Source organism: Lissotriton helveticus, chromosome 9 (genome assembly GCF_964261635.1).
Source record: "Lissotriton helveticus chromosome 9, aLisHel1.1, whole genome shotgun sequence".
In the NCBI taxonomy this organism is placed as follows: Eukaryota; Metazoa; Chordata; class Amphibia; order Caudata; family Salamandridae; genus Lissotriton; species Lissotriton helveticus.
In genome coordinates, this window is record NC_136070.1 from 404,095,591 (window position 1) to 404,115,365 (window position 19,775).

Sequence of the window (19,775 nt, forward strand, 5' to 3'; positions counted from 1 at the left end):
CTGAATGCGAACTTTGGTGGATTATACCAAGAGTCTCTCTGGTACAACTAGGTGTAAAACGCCCCCCGCCCTGAAATGCACCAGAGAGACACGGTCATAAGTCACCACAAGTACTCTTTAGGTACTAGTCACAAACATTACTGGAGGGACACCTTGGAGAGTGCTGGTTACTGTACAGGTTTCTGAGCCCTCTTTGTGTGGAGCAGGGACGTACTGCAGAATATCCCCCATCTCCTATAAATTATGTTTAACATCCCAACTTAAGAATGCTTGTGGATTGGCAGTGCACTATCCATCACAACAGCCACTGTTACTCTCTTGTTTGCTCCTTTCCAGCTCTTAATCTGCTTGTCAGGATGTTGGCCATACCATGTACAGATTAAATGCTCTTGTGCTAGATACATATATCATGGAGGAAATAACCATGAATATAAATGTTCGCGATCTTCTCCTACAGAGCTATTTCTGCAGAATTTTGGTAATTATTTCTATTGTGAGATATTTGTGCACTGAAGTAATGGAAAGCCTATGCGTAGTGCAATACAAATCTCCTAAATAAATAATTAAAGTGGGTCCTGAGACGAAGCTGTGAATTTTCGCTCAACCTTAGGAGTAGCATACTGAGTTTTAACGTTTAAGCCAGTTGGTTTTAAGACTGCTCCTTAACATAGGAAGATATTTTTCTTTCACAGATATCGCTTTTATTAATAAATTGTCTTCCTCTTCTTCCAATTGTCCTGCAACAATATGATGGAAGGCTGCCATCTGAATTGCACAGGTATAGAGGTTAAGCGCCAAGTTTGGTATCTGGGTATGAAGCTTAGCCTTCTCGCTAGGCTCACATCCAGTGATTAAGGGCAATTAACTAATCTCCCTGTGACTAAAAAAAGGTAATATAAACCATGTAAATGTGTAATTCAAAGATAAAAATCCCAACTTGATATACTCAACCTTTTATCTCCATCCCCAACCACTCTCCTCATCCAACCCTCCTCCAAAAACATGATGTACAGACCGTCACTGCTCACCAGTTAGGAAAGCACTGTAGAAATGACAATGCAAACAGAAGAGTCACCTGGAGTTGAAGCTTTTAGGAATATGCTTCCAATGGCTCATCATCCACGGACTCCATCTGATATCTATTCCACACATCACTATGCTCTTGACCTTCTGGTTGCACATTCCTGATCGGCTTCCTCTTCCTTTGAATCAGTGTTTGGGGGACTGATGGAAAGGAAATTATGGACTTGGGGTAAAAAACATTTTTTTTCTTCTGAATAGGATTACTTTTAGTTTTCTTTTAAAAAGTTGTTAACTTCCTCTATTTTTGGGGTTGACCTTGTGGAAAGGGAGTCAGCTTGAGCCTCCAGGAGGGGCTTCATCTGCCATCGGATCTGCATTGCTTTCGTCCACTTGTCTTGGCTCGTGGTTATTTTCAACCTCTAGTGCATCTAGACTCCGGACAGATTTGTTGTGAACATAGTCTGGCAATCGTTCCTCTTTTTGAGATCGATCTTTGACCCGAAATCATTTCCTTTTTTTGAGGCAGACAAAACTGTTTTCCAAGTCTGTCCTCCGGATTATTCTTCGTGCAATCTACACATTTATAACATTTGCTTGTGCTGAAGAATACATGTAAATAGTTTGACTCGTAGCTAGCCTTGGTCCAGATTCTGTCCTGAGCATTAAAGGTTTCTGTAAATCGTAGCTAACCTTGGTCCAGATTCAGTCCTGAGCTTTAAAGATTTCTGTAAGTTTTTTAGGGTAGTTCAGATTTGGAACCTTAGGGTTCAAAACATGACAAGCTCAGATACACCTTGTACATACCATCTACCATTGGTAAAGGAGCGCACAACTTCTTCCCACACTTTTTGGTGCCTCCATCGAACTCCTCCGCTGTTAATAACTTTGAACAATCTTTTCAAACTAAAACCTTTGCCATGCTTTATAGTTGTGTACAAAGTAAACATGATCATCTAAGGGATCAAGGGTTACAGGATGGGCACAATTTAACGGCTGATCCTCCTTGGTGGGGATTTTTATATGACCTGTCATAGAATTTCCAGTCTTCCGTGATGAGACTTTGTTGTTAGTGCACATTATTTTGATGGATTTGAGATAATGAACTACAGACGCAATGGTGGAAACAAAATAATCTAAGAAGAAGTCTGTGTCACTTTGTTTCGTGGGTTTCAGCAACATTATCACAAATTATAGAGGCATGCCTGACGCTGATATTAGGAATTCGGAAAAAAAATAACTAAATAAAACAAGTTGCAATGTTCAGAACCCATTCCTAGATAGCAGAGGAGTGCACAGCATGTGATGCAATCTTAATATTACAAAGCACGCACTTTGCAGCATCCAGGAACGAATCAGTGTAACAAAATGTATTACACTCATTCATTTATTTCTTTACTTTCAACACTCTAACACGTTCAGTATGACTGGTCACCAGCGCATACAAAAGTCGGAAGTGAAAGCATGATGTTAATATGATTATTGTAAAAGTAGAACTTTTAGAACACATGCTTTACTTTAGTGCCTATGTGTCTGAATTCATTTAGGGATTGATTCAAAGAAAGTGAGTGACCCAGTTAAACCCTTGAGGGTTGTAAAGAGACCGAAACGTCGACCTTCATCTTATCTCTGCAGTGTTTGATTCACTTTGTTTTTGAGATAGATGTTCTTTTTAGGTTTTGCTGTGTTATTGATTATTTTGTCATCACGTTATCCATACCAGCATTTCCATACCTGCTTCTTTGATTTATTGCTGATTTAATGAACTTTTGATAAAATTCTTTTCATATACACCCTTGTGCTTTGTTGTCTATATGTTTACATGTTTTAATGTGTTCATTTTTTGTTACATATGGTTCAAACAAATTGATTTTGTGTATTTGATTATATGATTCATACATTAGGTCAATTCACTTTTCCTAGAGTTACATCAAACAATTGATTGTTCTCTTGAATCATATCCCTTGAAGGCCTCTCTACCCTTTCATTGAATTCATTTAGGGTAACCTAATCACAATTCATGAGAAAAGACAGCCAATGCATTTTTCTCATGTTGCTGGGTACTTCCGGGTTAATACCTTCCTATTCGGGTGCTTGATGTTTTGAGGATGTAGTACAATGTTCTTGAGGTTCCATAAAACAAGTTCTGCAGTTGTTAAAGTCATATCATTTGAGTTGTGGTCTTTATGTCAATTGTGTTAAATTGTACAACCATCAAATTTCTTCAAACAGCTGCGGATTATTTAATTGTATACCCTGTTGTACGATCTGCTTGGCAGCACATTGCTGTAGATCATTCAAGTAATGAGGCTCCTTCAGAAATGCTTGGAGTTCTGAAGTAAAAACACCTAAGTGTGGTCCTACTCAAGTGGCCTTGGATATGGCTACAACAGCGGCTGTTTCCCATCTTAAAAGTGTAATATTTGTTTGAATGAAGGTATGATCAACAAGGCCAAACAAGATTTAGATTCCAATAAGTAGGACATTTGCTGCAGGACATAACTTTCATAGAGATCTTTAGCTCTCCAACGCTAAATTTGAAAAGCTCATGTTCTTTTCTGGGGTTGTTCTGAAGGTCTAACTTACTGTAAAGGATGCATTAGTGTAAACGTTTATGCATGCCTTGCAGGACATTACAAACGGCCAATTGAGAGGTCTTATATTCAATGCGAAGAACATGAGAAACGCTTAAAAGGCAGAATTCTTCTTTGCTTAATCGACCCCCTCAGCATTATAGGCAAGCATGTATGCATGACGAAAAGCATGTTCTAAGGGTATCAAGCGCCAACGTTCAGCATAGACAGCAGTGAATAATTCTTCCTCTTTCTAAACAGGAGAGGTGGATTTCTAGCAGCGCAAAACTATCAACGCGACAAAGGTGGTCAGATTAGGCAATGGGAAATGACTAAAAGCTAAAGTATTCAAACCACAAAAACTAAATTCCAGGTGGCTTTGAGGGTAAGCAACAAACATGCACACACTCCCCACCGAAATTTGTTTTGAGTGAATTTAACTCTATATTCTTTTTTAATATTCCATAAACAGGGTATTTTAACACTGAAATTGCCAGATAATAAAATCCAATCCCATCAGAGTGCTAAAATTAATGGACTTCTACATAACTTTGTGGCTCATTAAGCTGGAGAAAAGGCATACTTTTCGGTGCATTAATGAGAAATTTGTTTGCATTCTAGAGTAGGTTGACTTTCTGCCCATCCAAGCGAGCATGGAGACCACCACAAGGTATATATTTGTTTTGGAAGTTTTATACTGCGCCCGATCCGAAGGTATCAGAGGGATTTACATGAGCACCAGTTGAGTTACAGACGTACACATTCATTTTTTGTTAGGCAAGGGGAGATTAAGTGACTGCCCACAATCACAAGATGTTGAGCTTCCCTGCCGAGACTCGAACTCGGTTTTGCAGCTTCGAGGTCGATCACTCTAGTGATTAGGTCACATCCGCTTCCTATTTGCTTCAAGGAGGTACATCTGAATTAAAGCTCCTGCTCCGCATATCTTCTAGGGGTCGAACTTCAGTGACATACATGTCCAGTGAAATTACTAGTGTCCACTATACAGGAATCAGCTGAGTTCCTGTCTCATACAACACAAATTGTCACGAAGTAGAACCCTATGCTTCAGGGTCATCTCACAGATGTTTACCCTACCGGGAGATACAGTGGGTCCCATTGTTTGCAGAAACGAAAACTGCAATATTTGCTTGTACATACAAAGTACTCTTCCTTAAAGGACCCTAGAAATGATCTAGAAAACAGAAAAATCTTCTTCAGACCCAAAATTCAATAGACTTCTACAGCAAACTCTGGAATGTCTAATAATATGTAACTTAGCAAAGCAATGTGTGTTCATTGTTCCCCAGTTCATGCAAGACCACTGTTGGTGAATACGGAATGGAGATTCAGTACTTAATAAGGTGTTCTAACTACAATGCAGATTAAAACAGGAGCCTGTGAGGAATGTAAATTGAGGCTTCATGTAACTTATTTCCCTAAAAGGATTATGATTTCAGCTTAAAAATGAGAGGTACCGGAATTCACTGTGGTTAGGAGAAAGTAGATTTAACATAGTCTCTGATCACAGGAGAGGGCAGTCAAAAGACAATGGGCATCAATTAGGGTATGTATTACTGTCCTTTTACTCTGGTAAAAAATACAGTAATGTATCACTAATGTCAAACGAAGAACTGCATACTTGTGTGAGTTTTGAAAGCATTTCAAATCTCAGAATGATTTATTTGAACTCGTTTTTCTTTCCAGTTTTAAATACATTGACTTTGCAGCTTGCCTCCAACAATGTGATAACTATCTGTCAGGGGGTGTATAAGCATAAAAAGGGCAAAAATAAGTGACATCAGCTCCATGAAAGGTGTGGTGCTTCATGGTAACTGCACATATTGTAGATCGCAAGACATATATCGCGTGGGTTTAGTTTAATACATTTCTATAGGGGGCTACAATTACTCATGTGAAACATAAAACCTTTAAATTATTTACCTTAACAGGAAAGTGTAAGAATTACTACCACACAAAATCTCTGCTGGGATCTCTCCGCCAAAGCCACTTAAGACTAAACGAGGGTTGGCAATATCGAGATGTCTGGCATGTTATTTATTTGATTTTGTAATTAACATTTTGTTGAAAAAAAGGATCTTCTGCAATCTTTGAATTTAGCTGTAAAATAATGAATACACTAATGTACCTACAACATTTGAACAGAAATAATAAAATGGAATTGTAAGCAAGCTAAGTTACATTTTTAAAACATGAAGTATTACCTAGGTATGCATTTGTTTAGATTAATAGTAAAAATTTTCTAATTGTACTGCAATATAGTCTTAGTATAGTAACAAGAATAGTCAAACAGTGTTAGAAGAATTCTTGCACGTTTTTTATTTTTCAGGTATTTTTTAAAGTAGGCTTGGAATGTTAGTAAGTGTAGAAGCTGATAGCACTGCAGTTCGATGTGTTCAAGGTGACTCGTCTGAGGTAGAGAATGGTTGTTCCGAGAGTGCTGAGTTGTTCTTAATGTTATGTTACTGTACAGTGGATTGCCAGTAATTGTTAAATGTTGTGCTTGGTGCCGGTTAGTCTGCAAGGTGTGAAAGTTAGTTTGTGTTAGCGGATGCGAGAGCATGCGATTAGCATGTGTGAGCAGTTAGTAACACATTTTAATACTTTCCAAGGTACAGCTGTAGGAAAAAAAACGTTTCAAATTGATAAAGGAAGGGTTTGATGACGTCTGCTTCAATGTTCTTAAATTCAACATGAACTCAACTTGCCGTTTTTTTTCTTTTTCCAAAACTCTCGCCTCTGCGCAGGCATAAAATATACATCAGAAAGGCAGATGTAGGTTAGCTAGTAGGTTCAATATGGTGGATTACATATGGTATTTTGATATATAGGAAGTGAAGAGGGAAGCAGTAGCCCCAGTATGTTAAGTAGGTGTGGTTTTCAAAGGTTGCTAGCTATATAGTTAAGCACAGGGTTAGGTATGGTATGTGGGTAAGTTAGAGGTGGTAGATACGTATGATAGGTGAGTTGTGGTAGGTAAGTATGGTGGTTAGATATGGTACATTAAGTATGATGAGGGACTCCGGTGGAGAGGTTGAAACATCATAACATTGTAATAGTCATTAATATAATATTGTACATCAATCTTAACATTAAAATTAGTGACGAGAAACTAAAACGTTTAACAACAAGGGGTGGTGATGGACAGAGTTTCTGAATTAAGCAGAATACTCTCACCCAGTCAAGAGATCAGGGCTAGATCCAACACCGTTTTTTAGCTCACTGCACCATCCCAGTTCAGAACCTGGCTATATGCAAATTAGCCGTCGTCGGCCCGGCTTGCTTGAATCCTGATGGAGCAGTGAGCAAGGGACTCATGTCTGAGTATACCCTGCCACACCTATAGTGGCCAAAAACGATTCAGAAAAGGGGGTGGTGATGAACAGAGTGTCTGAATTAAGCAGACCACTCTTACCCAGTCCAAAGATCAGGGCTTGATCCATCACCGTTATTTAGCTCACTGCCCCATCCCAGCTCAGAACCTGGCTATATGCAAATTAGTCTGTTCCTGTCCCAGTGCATGATGGGAACAGGGCAAACCAAACTACCAAGCCAATTCTTACCCGGAAGCTTGTCTCCTTTCTGGTGAAGAATTGGCTTGGTAGTTTGGTCTGCCCTGTTCCCATGATGCACTGGGCCAGGGACAGACTAATTTGCATATAGCCAGGTTCTGAGCTGGGATGGGGCAGTGAGCTAAATAACGGTGATGGATCAAGCCCTGATCTTTGGACTGGGTAAGAGTGGTCTGCTTAATTCAGACACTCTGTTCCTCACCACTGCCTTTTCTGAATCGTTTTTGGCCACTATAGGTGTGGCAGGGTATACTCAGACATGAGTCCCTTGCTCACTGCTCCATCAGGATTCAAGCAAGCCGGGCCGACGACGGCTGAAATGCCAGAAACCGGTCCCCGGAAGCTTGTCTCCTTTCTGGTGGAGAATTGGCTTGGTAGTTTGGTCTGCCCTGTTCCCATGGTGCACTGGGCCAGGGACAGACTAATTTGCATATAGCCAGGTTCTGAGCTGGGATGGGGCAGTGAGCTAAATAACGGTGATGGATCAAGCCCTGATCTTTGGACTGGGTAAGAGTGGTCTGCTTAATTCAGACACTCTGTTCATCACCACTGCCTTTTCTGAATCGTTTTTGGCCACTATAGGTGTGGCAGGGTATACTCAGACATGAGTCCCTTGCTCACTGCTCCATCAGGATTCAAGCAAGCCGGGCCGACGACGGCTGAAATGCCAGAAACCGGCCCCCGGAAGCTTGTCTCCTTTCTGGTGAAGAATTGGCTTGGTAGTTTGGTCTGCCCTGTTCCCATGATGCACTGGGCCAGGGACAGACTAATTTGCATATAGCCAGGTTCTGAGCTGGGATGGGGCAGTGAGCTAAATAACGGTGATGGATCAAGCCCTGATCTTTGGACTGGGTAAGAGTGGTCTGCTTAATTCAGACACTCTGTTCATCACCACCCCCTTTTCTGAATCGTTTTTGGCCACTATAGGTGTGGCAGGGTATACTCAGACATGAGTCCCTTGCTCACTGCTCCATCAGGATTCAAGCAAGCCGGGACGACGACGGCTGAAATGCCAGAAACCGGTCCCCGGAAGCTTGTCTCCTTTCTGGTGAAGAATTGGCTTGGTAGTTTGGTCTGCCCTGTTCCCATGATGCACTGGGCCAGGGACAGACTAATTTGCATATAGCCAGGTTCTGAGCTGGGATGGGGCAGTGAGCTAAATAACGGTGATGGATCAAGCCCTGATCTTTGGACTGGGTAAGAGTGGTCTGCTTAATTCAGACACTCTGTTCATCACCACCCCCTTTTCTGAAACGAGAAACTAAAACGTGCATTCATACCAACCGTTCATTACTGGTATCAATAGAAGTGATGATAATAAGAGAATTAAGCTTTTATTAAAGAAACATGCTGTGAAAATATATAACAGCAAACACCTCTTCCGTTTCATATTCTCGGTTGACAGAACAGTTCTTTAATTAAAACTACAGGTTTGACTGTGCACATATCATTGTGTGTGCAAATAAAGCTGTAAATCTCATATTTAATTAAGACAAAAAACATGAATGCACAAGGCTGTAACTGAATAGCACTGTGACTATGACGGGCCATGGCATTAAAAAACAGCACTTCCTAAACAAAACTCAAGAAATTATCTATTAAAATGTCATTTCGCGAGCAAAGTAAACACATCAAAGAAGTCACGGTTACATTAGCATATGTAGTCTAAGAAAAATTGCCCGATGCCCCATCACCAGAACACATTAGAAGCACAAATGGAACAATGAAACCATCCATGAAAATCTAGATTTGATGTACATCCGTCCAAGAAGCGCAAAGCACGAAAAACAAATTAAAGACAATGGTTAAAGTGGGCAGACCCATAGTTCACTCCCTCTGTACAGTACTTCACTTCTTCTCAGTGCACCTTTATGAAGAACTGATGAGGATTGAGGCTTTACAGGCCTAAAAAGCTAGTTAAAGACGATAAATCGAACAGTATCGAGAGTTAGGTCAGACAATGATTTTGAAGAGGAAAAGCCAGCCACATACACACTCATTTTACATCTACTTACCATGAAAGACGGTGTCAAAAAGAATTTATACTACCACCTACAGTGTGAAAAGCATGTATCTGAGGAATGTTTCTACCACACTTAATAAATAAATACATGTTCCGCTGTGAAATATCGTGTACACGTGTTTCACTCACCGGACGCTATTCAATGTCAGTCATGTACCATGCTAGCATCATCGTACCAAGTATCCTACAGCACTCTGGGATACCACATCTACACCTAGCGGTCATCCCGATGAAAACCTGTAAATACGTGTCAGCAACTTAGATATTTATTTCCGAAGCTCACTAACCAAATAATCACGTATTGCCTCTATATAGCCCCCTGAACGGCTAATGTTATTACGTACCGTTAAATGCTACGCAGAGCACTTCCTTTACAGACTTCTAATTCTACAAAAGATTCTACAACAAAATACAATAAATGCAATTCTCGACTTAAAATACATCAAATTCGACAACTGCACACTTTAAATGAACTTTTACTTTATTTCGCTCACATAGTGTAATTCAAAGACAGTCTTCAACCTCGGGTGTTTGCTTGACAGGATATTAATGGAATTAATTCAGTGCAATTGAACTACTCAGTCCGAAGCGCCCTCCGATCCCAATGTGTGAGGTAACAGCGCCACCTTGTGGAACATATGGCAGTCGCCTGTGGATTTTGGAAGAAAGTGTCCTTTCCAAATCACATTATTTGTGCCTCGCAGGCCTTCAGTTTATACAACAGACGACCGGCAGAATCTTGAATGCTAACAGATCAAAGAAGTGCGTTGAAAGAACGTTAAATACTAAGAGAAGCAGCGATTGAATAATTCCCCTTTTGTGTCAGGGTCCTCAATTCAAACTCGAAGACAGATCGATCAAGAAACTCAGCGGAGGGCGTAGTCCACTCCAGCTTGGAATTCCTGCCACCCGCCACAGGTCTTGTTGAGTGGCGGCTCTAAGGGGTTTTCAACATGGCTCACCCGAAGAAAATGCTAATATCAGGTGAAGAATTAAGATGTATAAGAGATGCACCTTTTAACTCTTCACGTGTAGCTATCACATGAGTGAGAGTGAAGGAGACAGAGAAAAAAAGCGAGAGACAGAAAGAGTGAGAGAACAACGCATGAAAGGCCCATGTATTTCATTTCCCCCGGACATTCATTGAATACATAATACACTTGCAAATTTCAAATGGCACCAGTTTCACATTCAAGGCCTTACCCTATGTATTCCAGATCCGAGAAGATGAACGTTTTGTTTACATCGAAGCCACAGGCTATAATGTCTTTGGCATTCTCAATGGCAAACTGGTAGGCCTTCTCGGGCGTCAAATCCTTCCACAGATACTTCTCGTCGTCAGTCATCTGGACGACCAGGGGGACATTAAAGACTTCTTGCAACCACCTGTTCCGTAAAAAACATTGTATGGTTACGACTGACAAGAAACACGTAAGAGTGACCAAATGTAGCTGTAAAATATTATAGAAAAAAATAGAAAAACAGCACTTTGGTAGTAAATGAGTCTGTAGTTCTGTTGGTGTTACCTCATGAGGGTATTCCAATAATGATCACTTCCACTTCCCACCAATTATTCACCCCAAAGATGAGAAAACACACATTCTTTATCTGTGAATGTTCATTAATGTAAACTCCAAGACCACGTCAGTAGTCCAGCAACTGCCATTGCTTGCACAGAAGAGGACAAGCCAACACTACCCTGCTGAAGAGCGGGCAGTATTCCATGCCCAAAATTGATCAATGTGGTTCCGTTTGCATAGAGAATCTTGGGATGCTTTGGAAATGGGAGGCAGCCTTCAATTTCATTGGAAAGGTCGTTGTGACAGACACTTTACTTCCCAAACCCCCTCATCCCCTGCAGGTGCGCTAGAGTCTCCTAAATCCCTGAACATAGATTGTCAACATGAACATTAGGACTCAAATGTGTTCTATCCATCGCACTACATCTGCACTGCAAATATAAATCAGAGTAACACCATCACTTTCTTTAAATCAGAAGTTACTCTACCTTGGTAAACAGCGTGATATACTGCCAATTTTCTTCAAGTGAACATTTCAACCTAAACTATCATGGAATTCTAATTTAAAATCTGCCACAGACTAATGGCTGCTTATGGACTCTGAAATTTGAACTTCTGAAACTGTACCACTTGGCAAAAACAGCTATGTGGTGGTTTGTGATTCTGTTAATAGGGATGCCCCTTTAGGAGTGTGTAGTAACTGACTCCACGCAGGTAGGTGATGTTCAGGTAGATTTATTGAAGAGAGATGGAGATCAGTAGTACATCAATAGATAGCCCCACCAGGAGCACCCAGCTAGGCACTCAGCCCTACTCCAACTGACAGCTTCATAGAACAACATTCCAAATGACATCACACCAGAGTGTTCTACAGATGGAGTAGTGGGGAATATGCATATACATAATATACAGGATATTACATATCCTCTTTTCTAATAAAAGCAAAAGATTATAATTAAGAGTATATCCATGTTGACAGAAATAAAGAGAAGAGAGGTGTAGAAACAGAGCAAGAATAAATACGGAGAAGAGAGGTGTAGAAACAAAGCAAGACTAGATAAAAACCTAGTGGATGGAAAATATGAGAAGAGAGCTAGAGAAACAAAGTAAAATTAGATAATAAGAAACAGAAATACAAAACCCGTTTCCCATCCTCCTTTCTGATGAATGAGAAAAGAGATGAAAAGAAGAAACAGAAACCATCAATGAGAACCCTCTGTGCACGAACTGGCCAGGAAAGTACACAAAAGAGTAAACCACATCAGGAGAATATAAGATGATAGAGAAGAAGAGAAAAACAATTTAGAATTCCTTCCTCTCTATACAATAAAAGACATTAGAATAAATAATACAATATAAAAGTACTGGGCTACAGCGAAATAAGTTTGTAAAACAGAATAAAGAAATGCCCAGTCTTGATAGACCACTGCAGTACGGTAAAAGGTGAAAACCCAAACTAAAACACCCAACAGGGTAAAATGCGAATGTGCAGAGGAAAAACAAGATACCCAAAACGTTTGTGCACAGTAGACGTAAAACTATTAACCTATACTAGACACCTTAAGAAAGGTTTAAAATGTGCACTAAAGTGAAGGTAAACACATGGAATGCCATGTGTAGTTGTGCACTGTAGACAAAAAAACATTAACCTACACTAGACACCTTAAGAAAGGTAAAAATGTGCACTGAAGTGAAGGTATACATGACATAACATGTATGTGTAAAGAACGTACCTCAACATGAGGTCAAAATATGCACAGGATGATGGGCGGACCCAATAAATACACCTCCAGAGAGGTCAGAAATTGTGTATATAAAAAAATGCGAGGTAGGAACCACGCAAACAGAAAACCTAACAATGTAGGCGTGCACTTAACCAAACTACAAAACACACCTCTTGAAGAGGTCAAAATTGTGCACAGAAATAACAGGATCAAAAATACATGCGTGACACCCCATATAGGGCAACAACAATATATATATTTAAAAAAAAAAAAACTTTTTATTGATTTTCAAAACAAGTAAGTACAACCATCAGAAATGGTAATACAACAGATACCAGTACATTCCCGCATCCGTCCTCCCAACATGCATTATAACCATTAGACATCACTATAGTCTGTACATTATACCCGGCAACAGTGATTCAGTGTACAAATGACACCTAGTAAACCGGAGATAAGTGGGGCTAGTGACCGACAGGTTCACGGAGAGTCCGAGTTGGTCACATTCTGCAAATAGTTCGTTAGATAAGTCCAATAGTCCGTCGGTCTAGACTTTGCTGGAAGCTCTTCTTCATAAGTCAGCAATTGAGTCTTGCAATGCGCTAGGTCCTTGAGCCATTGTTTCGTGTTTGGAACTCTAGTGCCTCCCCAACATTGTGATATTTGCCTTTTGGCTAACAGCAGGGCGATTGCACAATATTTACGTTTCCCTGCTTTTACCCCTTGTAGCAGGCCTAGGAGACACAATTGTATAGTGCAGTCAAACTCCATTCCCACCATTCTCCTGAGAATTACAATCACTCGCCCCCAGTAGTCTTGTATTTTCGGGCATGACCAGGCTAGGTGAATGAAGTCTGCATCCTGCTCCCCACATCTTTTACATTTGGCATCTTCCCGCAGCCCAAACTTGTGTAGACGTGATGGGGTGTGGTATGATTGATGTAGGTACTTTAGGTGTAGTATGCGTAAATTGCCATTAGGAGTGAGTAGCTTAATTAGGGTGCAGGTGGTGTACCATTCTTTTTCAGTTAGGGGGTCTGATAGGCATTCATTCCAGCGTGCCCATGCTTTAGTGGATGTGAATGGGATCTCGCTTTGGACCAGTTTGTATAATCGTGCAACTAGGTGTGTTGAGTTTGAGGAGGTGATGACGCACTGCAGCGCGTCCAAGCAGGCGGGTTCAGTCGGATAGTTTGGGTATAGATCCCGAATTGCTCTTTGTAACCTGTAATATGTGAAGCGAAACAGGGCAGTTTGGTTACTGATATACGATAAATCGTCTATGGTCCTGAATACGCCATCATGATAGAGATCTCCTAACGTGTCAATACCGGCCTGTTTTAGAAGACCCATTCCTACTTGTTCATTAGTGACAGATATTTGGGGGTGGTGGTGTAACGGCATCGCTGGTGCGTAGAGGGGTGTTTTGTGTGTTAGGCGGCCTATAGAGCCCCAGGCGGCTACCGTCGTGTCCACTGTGTTAATATCCGCTGCGTGTAACGGTGGACGTTTATGCGTGAGCATCGCAGTAAGCGGGATTGGAAAGGTGTCCCCTTCCTCCACCGCCGTGTGTGTTAGATAGGGAACCGTGTGATACCAGTACGCGATATACTGTGCCTGGGCACATAGGTAGTACAGGTAAAAGTCAGGAACACAGAAGCCACCTTTTTCATAGGGCAAGGTTAGAATTCGCAAATCTATGCGTGCCTGCCTACCCGCCCAGATGAGTCTTAGAACCATCGTGGTTATATTTTTGAACACCGCTTTCGGGGGCGTGATTGGTATATTGTTAAACAGGTATAGGAGCTTGGGGAGGATATTCATTTTGACTATGGCAATACGGTCGGCTAGTGATAGCGGCAGTTGTATCCATCGGTCCACTTGACCTTTCAGTTTGTCCAGAACTCTGCCGTAGTTTACGCGGATGACTTCTTCAGGGTCTCTGCTGTACCAGATCCCTAAATAGCGGACCGGATCTGTCTGCCAATCCAATGGGAAATCTATGGAATGCCGGGCTGTGGTGTCTGTAAGAGGGATTATTACTGACTTGTCCCAGTTAATCTGCAAACCTGAGTGTCTGCCAAATTTGATATACTCACGTAGAATTGGGTTCATATTTTGTTCAGGGACCCTAATGTATAACAGCATGTCATCCGCATACATAGAAATATGCAGAGGTCGACCTGGGAAATGTAGAGCTGAGTGGTTATATGATTGTCTGATGATGCAGGCTAGTGGTTCCAGCGCGAGTGCGAATAATAATGGGGACAGAGGGCAACCTTGTCTTGTGCCTCGGCCAATTTGGAAGGGGCTGGAAATATAACCGTAGGAATCACAGCAGTTAGGGTCCTTGTTGGGTTTTAACAGCGTTATTAGTACCGCTTCTTGTAGGGATGGTGGAAGTGTGGCCTGATCAAATGCATTTCCATACATGGCAACTAGGTGTGGTGCTAAGGTGTCTGCGTATGTTTTATAAAATTCACAGGTAAAGCCGTCTGGGCCGGGTGCTTTGCCATTAGGCAAGGAGCGAATAACGTCTTTTACCTCTTCTACTGTAATCGGCAGTGCAAGGTATTCCCGCTGTCTGTCCGATAACCAGGCGATGGCTGTATCGTTTAGATAGTCCAATGTTTCTTCCTGGGGTGGAGTGGGTTTGGACGTGTACAGTGTGCTATAATTATCTACAAAACTTCGTAGTATGTCTTCGGGTTGTGTCAGGGGGATGCCTGCGGTGTCTTTGATCTGTGTGATGGTCTGAGGTGTTCTTCCCTCACAAATTTTCGATGCAAGTATTCTTCCAGGCCTCCCTCCCTCTCCATACTGTTTGGCCAGAGGACGTTTAGTAACATATTTCAGTTCGTCAGTGGCATATGTTTGATGTTCTGTGAATGCTTTCCGCAATTCCCCCAATACAGTAGCATCCTGTGTCCTATCATATTCCTGTTGGACAGGCCACATGCAGGGCTCGCTCCCTCCCCGCAGGACAGGGCCCGGGCCACCGTCAGCACCATTGCCCGGCCCAGCCGCCATCTTGGACACGGCACCACGCGGCCGTGCGGCCTCAGCCCGACCCCAACCCTGGGCCTGGCCAGGCCCCGACATCCCGGCACCACCCTCCACCCAGGAGGTGAACGGCCCACTTGGCAGGTCAATGGGAGTACGAAGTGTCGATGGCTCTCCCCCGCCAGGTGCCGAGCACCCCCAGCCTCCTCGGGCGCTGGCTCCACCCCCCTGCTGGGTGTCTGGACTCCCTCATCCCGGACCTCCCGACCTCCAAGAGCGAGGGTCCGGACATCAAAGGGCGCCAGACCTATAACTGAGGAGGCCCCAGGACAGGAGGGCAGTTGTATCCTGGAGTCGAGAGACACCGCGACGAACTCATCCTTGACGGACTGTTGGCGCTGCCACAGCCCTGCCTTGTGAACTATTGTCCTGCCTGCTGGCGCTGCCGCGGCCCTCTGCAACCTTCATCCTCGTGGGACCTGCTGGCGCTGCCGCGGCCCTCTGCAACCTGCATTCTCGTGGGACCTGCTGGCGCTGCCGCGGCCCGTTGTAACCTTCATCCTCGTGGGACCTGCTGGCGCTGCCGCGGCCCTTTGCAACCTGCATTCTCGTGGGACCTGCTGGCGCTGCCGCGGCCCGTTGTAACCTTCATCCTCGTGGGACCTGCTGGCGCTGCCGCGGCCCTCTGCAACCTGCATTCTCGTGGGACCTGCTGGCGCTGCCGCGGCCCGTTGTAACCTTCATCCTCGTGGGACCTGCTGGCGCTGCCGCGGCCCTTTGCAACCTGCATTCTCGTGGGACCTGCTGGCGCTGCCGCGGCCCGTTGTAACCTTCATCCTCGTTGGGACCTGCTGGCGCTGCCGCGGCCCGTGCCACCTACGACCTCTTCGGGACCTGCCGGCGCTGCCGCGGTCTGACCCCCTCCGAACACCGAGCTCGAGGATTGTGAGCTATCGCCGTTACACACCCGTACCCGTGGGTACCAAGACTGTCCCGCTACCCCCTTCCCCTACTAGAGACTAGAATTGAGAGGATCATCGTGTCCTGATCGCCCTGTATCGTACCACTCTACTACCCGAAGTGCCTATAAAAGGTGTTACCATAAGCTTTGTGTGGTGTCCATCTGTGGGGGGGAAGTTACCTGTCTGTGCGATCACTGTGCTCGGCCGACCCTCCAGGTCCCCGTCTAACATTGGTGGCTAGCGGCGGGATCCGAACCAACGCGTACCGTACAGACAGTAACTCACCCTACGACTAAAACCACAATGACGACCAAAGAGAGCGGATCGGCGGAGAAGTTCCAGATGGAAAAGCTGGAAGAATACAACCACCGAGAGCTCAAACAATTTTGCATGGACTTAGGCATTGCTACCACCGGGCTAAGCACAAAAGAAGACTTCAAAAACGCCCTAGAGGCCTGGACAGAGACAAATACCGCAACCCCCCGGGACCCCGCAGCCCCGGAAGTCAACACCACCCGGACGGAGGGACGGAGACCAGGCCCCTCCCATGAAGAGATCCAGGAGCGGGAAAAAAATAGATTACACGAGTTAGACTTGGCACGACTCAGATTAGACGGAGAGTTGAAACTGGCGGAACAAAAAATAAACTTAGAACACTTACGGCTCAGAGAAGAGCGAGAGGAAAAACAGAGACAGAGAGACCTCGAAGAAAAAAGACTGGCATACGAGCACGAGTGCAAACTAGCGGAGATAGAAATACGCAAACTGAACAAAAACCTAGGGGTGCCCGAGCAACCGCACTCCCCGGGTCCTACCGAGCAGAAGGTCCACATCCCCAAGGATGTGGTCCGAGAATATCACCGGAACGACGACATACAGCAGTGGTTCAAAGCCTATGAGATTGCCATGACCGCCCACCGGGTCGCTCGAAGTGACTGGGGGGCCGGTCTATGGGGGAGATTCATCAACGAGGGTCGTGATGCCCTGCTGCAGCTTCCGGACCATCAAATGACGTCCTATGACCACATGAAGGCCGCCCTCCTCAGTCGATATGGACTTACACCCGAAATGTACCGCCAGAGGTTCCGCAACTGCACCCGGATCCCAGGTACGACGTGGTTGGAATACGTGAACTATTTCAGCCGAGCCTTCGAGGGGTGGATCAAGGGTAACAACGTAACCACCTACGAACAACTCTTCAATCTCATAGTGTGGGAGCACCTCTCCAACAACTGTTTCGTCGAGCTCAGGCAGCACCTCCTCGACAGTAAATTGACTGAACCCCGGCAGCTCGCCACCGAGGCTGACCGGTGGGAGAGCACCCGAGTGGCCCGGAGTGGGCCGAATGAGCAGAACAGAACCAACCAAGGTCACCATCGTCCCCGAGGAGGAGGAGGAGGCCCGGGCCGGGGCAGAGACGCCGCCCCGGCCGCACCCCCGAACGCCACCCCGGCTCCAGCAGGCCGGGGCAACCCCCCGATGCGCCCGGGGTTCCGAGCTAACGTGACGTGTCATCGATGCCAGCGAGTCGGCCACTATGCCAGTGACCCGACCTGCCCGAAGAACCAGGTCCCCGGGCCCCGCCAGATGGCGGCCGCCGCCCTGGGAGAAGAACAAATCTCCGAAGACACGGAGACCTATGAGTCGGAGCAGTTCGAGTGGGAACCCGCCGCCATGACCCTGGCATGCCTGGGAGGAAGAGACATGGTCCCGCGGACTCCCCTGCCCGCCAACACTCGGAAGTACAGCCAATGGGTGAGCATCAATGGGCGCAAGGCCGAGGCCCTGCGTGACACCGGGGCCAGTGTGACGGCCGTCCGCTGTCACCTGGTGACCCCAGAACAAATCCTACCAAACGTACTTTGCCCCGTCCGATCGGCAGACAACTCGGAGAGCCTGTGTCGGATGGCCTGCGTCCCCTTCGAATGGGGAGGGGTGTCCGGCATGCTGAAAGTAACTGTCCGTGACGATGCCCCCGTAGACTGCCTCCTGGGGAACGATCTCGAGAGCTCCCCGTGGGCCGCCGTGGAAAGAAGAGAGCATCTGGGGATGTTGGGTCTCCCGGACTGGGCCTGCGTAACCACCCGGTCCATGGCCACCCGCACCATCCCTAGACCAGAAGAACCCGAATGGGCAGCGCCTCCGCCCTCGATCACTCCAGAAGAAGACTTCCCCCAGACCGACCACCCGGACCCCACCCCAGAGGGGTCCACACAGCCCCCCGAGCTTCCCGACCTGGCTCAGTGGCGTCAAGAAGGGGGGCCCACCCAGGAACAATTCCGGCAGGAGCAAAAGACCTGCCCCTCCCTCGAGGGATTGCGACAGCAAGCGCTCGCCCAGAGCCAAGGAGACACCACCGGGGCCCACTGGGTTTATTGGGACAATGATCTCTTGTACAGCGAACAGAAAATCGCAGAACTGGGGGCCGGGCGAGTGCTGGTGGTGCCCCTCCACTTCAGAGACTTCCTGTTGACCCTAGCCCACGATGTCCCCCTGGCCGGGCACCTGGGCCAAGACAAGACCTACCACCGCCTGGTGACTCACTTTTTTTGGCCCAAAATGAGGAACGATGTATCCAACCATTGCCGGTCCTGCCCGACCTGCCAGGCCAGTGGGAAGAGCAGCCGCAAACTCAAGGCACCCCTACAACCATTCCCCGTGGTGACCACCCCGTTCGAAAGGGTGGGAATAGACATTGTGGGGCCCCTGGACCCCCGAACAGCACAGGGACATCGCTTCATCCTGGTCCTGGTGGATCACGCTACCCGCTATCCTGAGGCAGTCCCCCTTCGTACGATAACAGCCCCAGTAGTGGGTCGAGCCTTGATGGGGATCTTCTCTCGAGTGGGCTTCCCCCGAGAAGTCGTCAGCGACAGGGGTACGAACTTTATCTCAAAATACATGAAGTCCCTCTGGCAACAGTGTGGGGTCACCTACCGATTCACGACCCCCTATCACCCTCAAGGGAACGGACTGGTTGAGCGGTTCAACCGCACGCTCAAAGGGATGATTGGGGGGTTGGAAGAGCCCCTCCGTCGCCAGTGGGACGTGCTACTACCGTGCCTTCTCTTTGCCTACCGAGAAGTCCCCCAGAAGTCCCTCGGCTTCAGCCCTTTCGAACTCTTGTATGGACACCCGGTGCGAGGCCCACTCAGCCTAGTCAAAGAAGGCTGGGAAATGCCCCCTCTAAAGAACCCTCCAGATGTTTTCAAGTACCTCCTAACCCTCCGCAACCAGACCAGAAGGTTCAGAGAGATGGCAAAAGCAAACCTGGAGGCCAGTCAGGAGGACATGAAAAGGTGGTACGATAGAAATGCATCCTCCATCGAATTTGAACCTGGTCAACAAGTGTGGGTA

General features: G+C 45.6%; 1 protein-coding gene across 1 annotated transcript in view; it reads right to left on the bottom strand.

Moving 5' to 3' along the window:
* Nucleotides 1-19,775, bottom strand: part of WARS1 (tryptophanyl-tRNA synthetase 1) — a 136,498-nt gene that overhangs the window by 18,074 nt on the left and 98,649 nt on the right. The window contains exon 6 of the mRNA XM_078660185.1: nt 10,413-10,595. Coding sequence (XP_078516311.1) covers nt 10,413-10,595 — 183 coding nt within the window. The remainder of the gene's footprint in view (nt 1-10,412; nt 10,596-19,775) is intronic.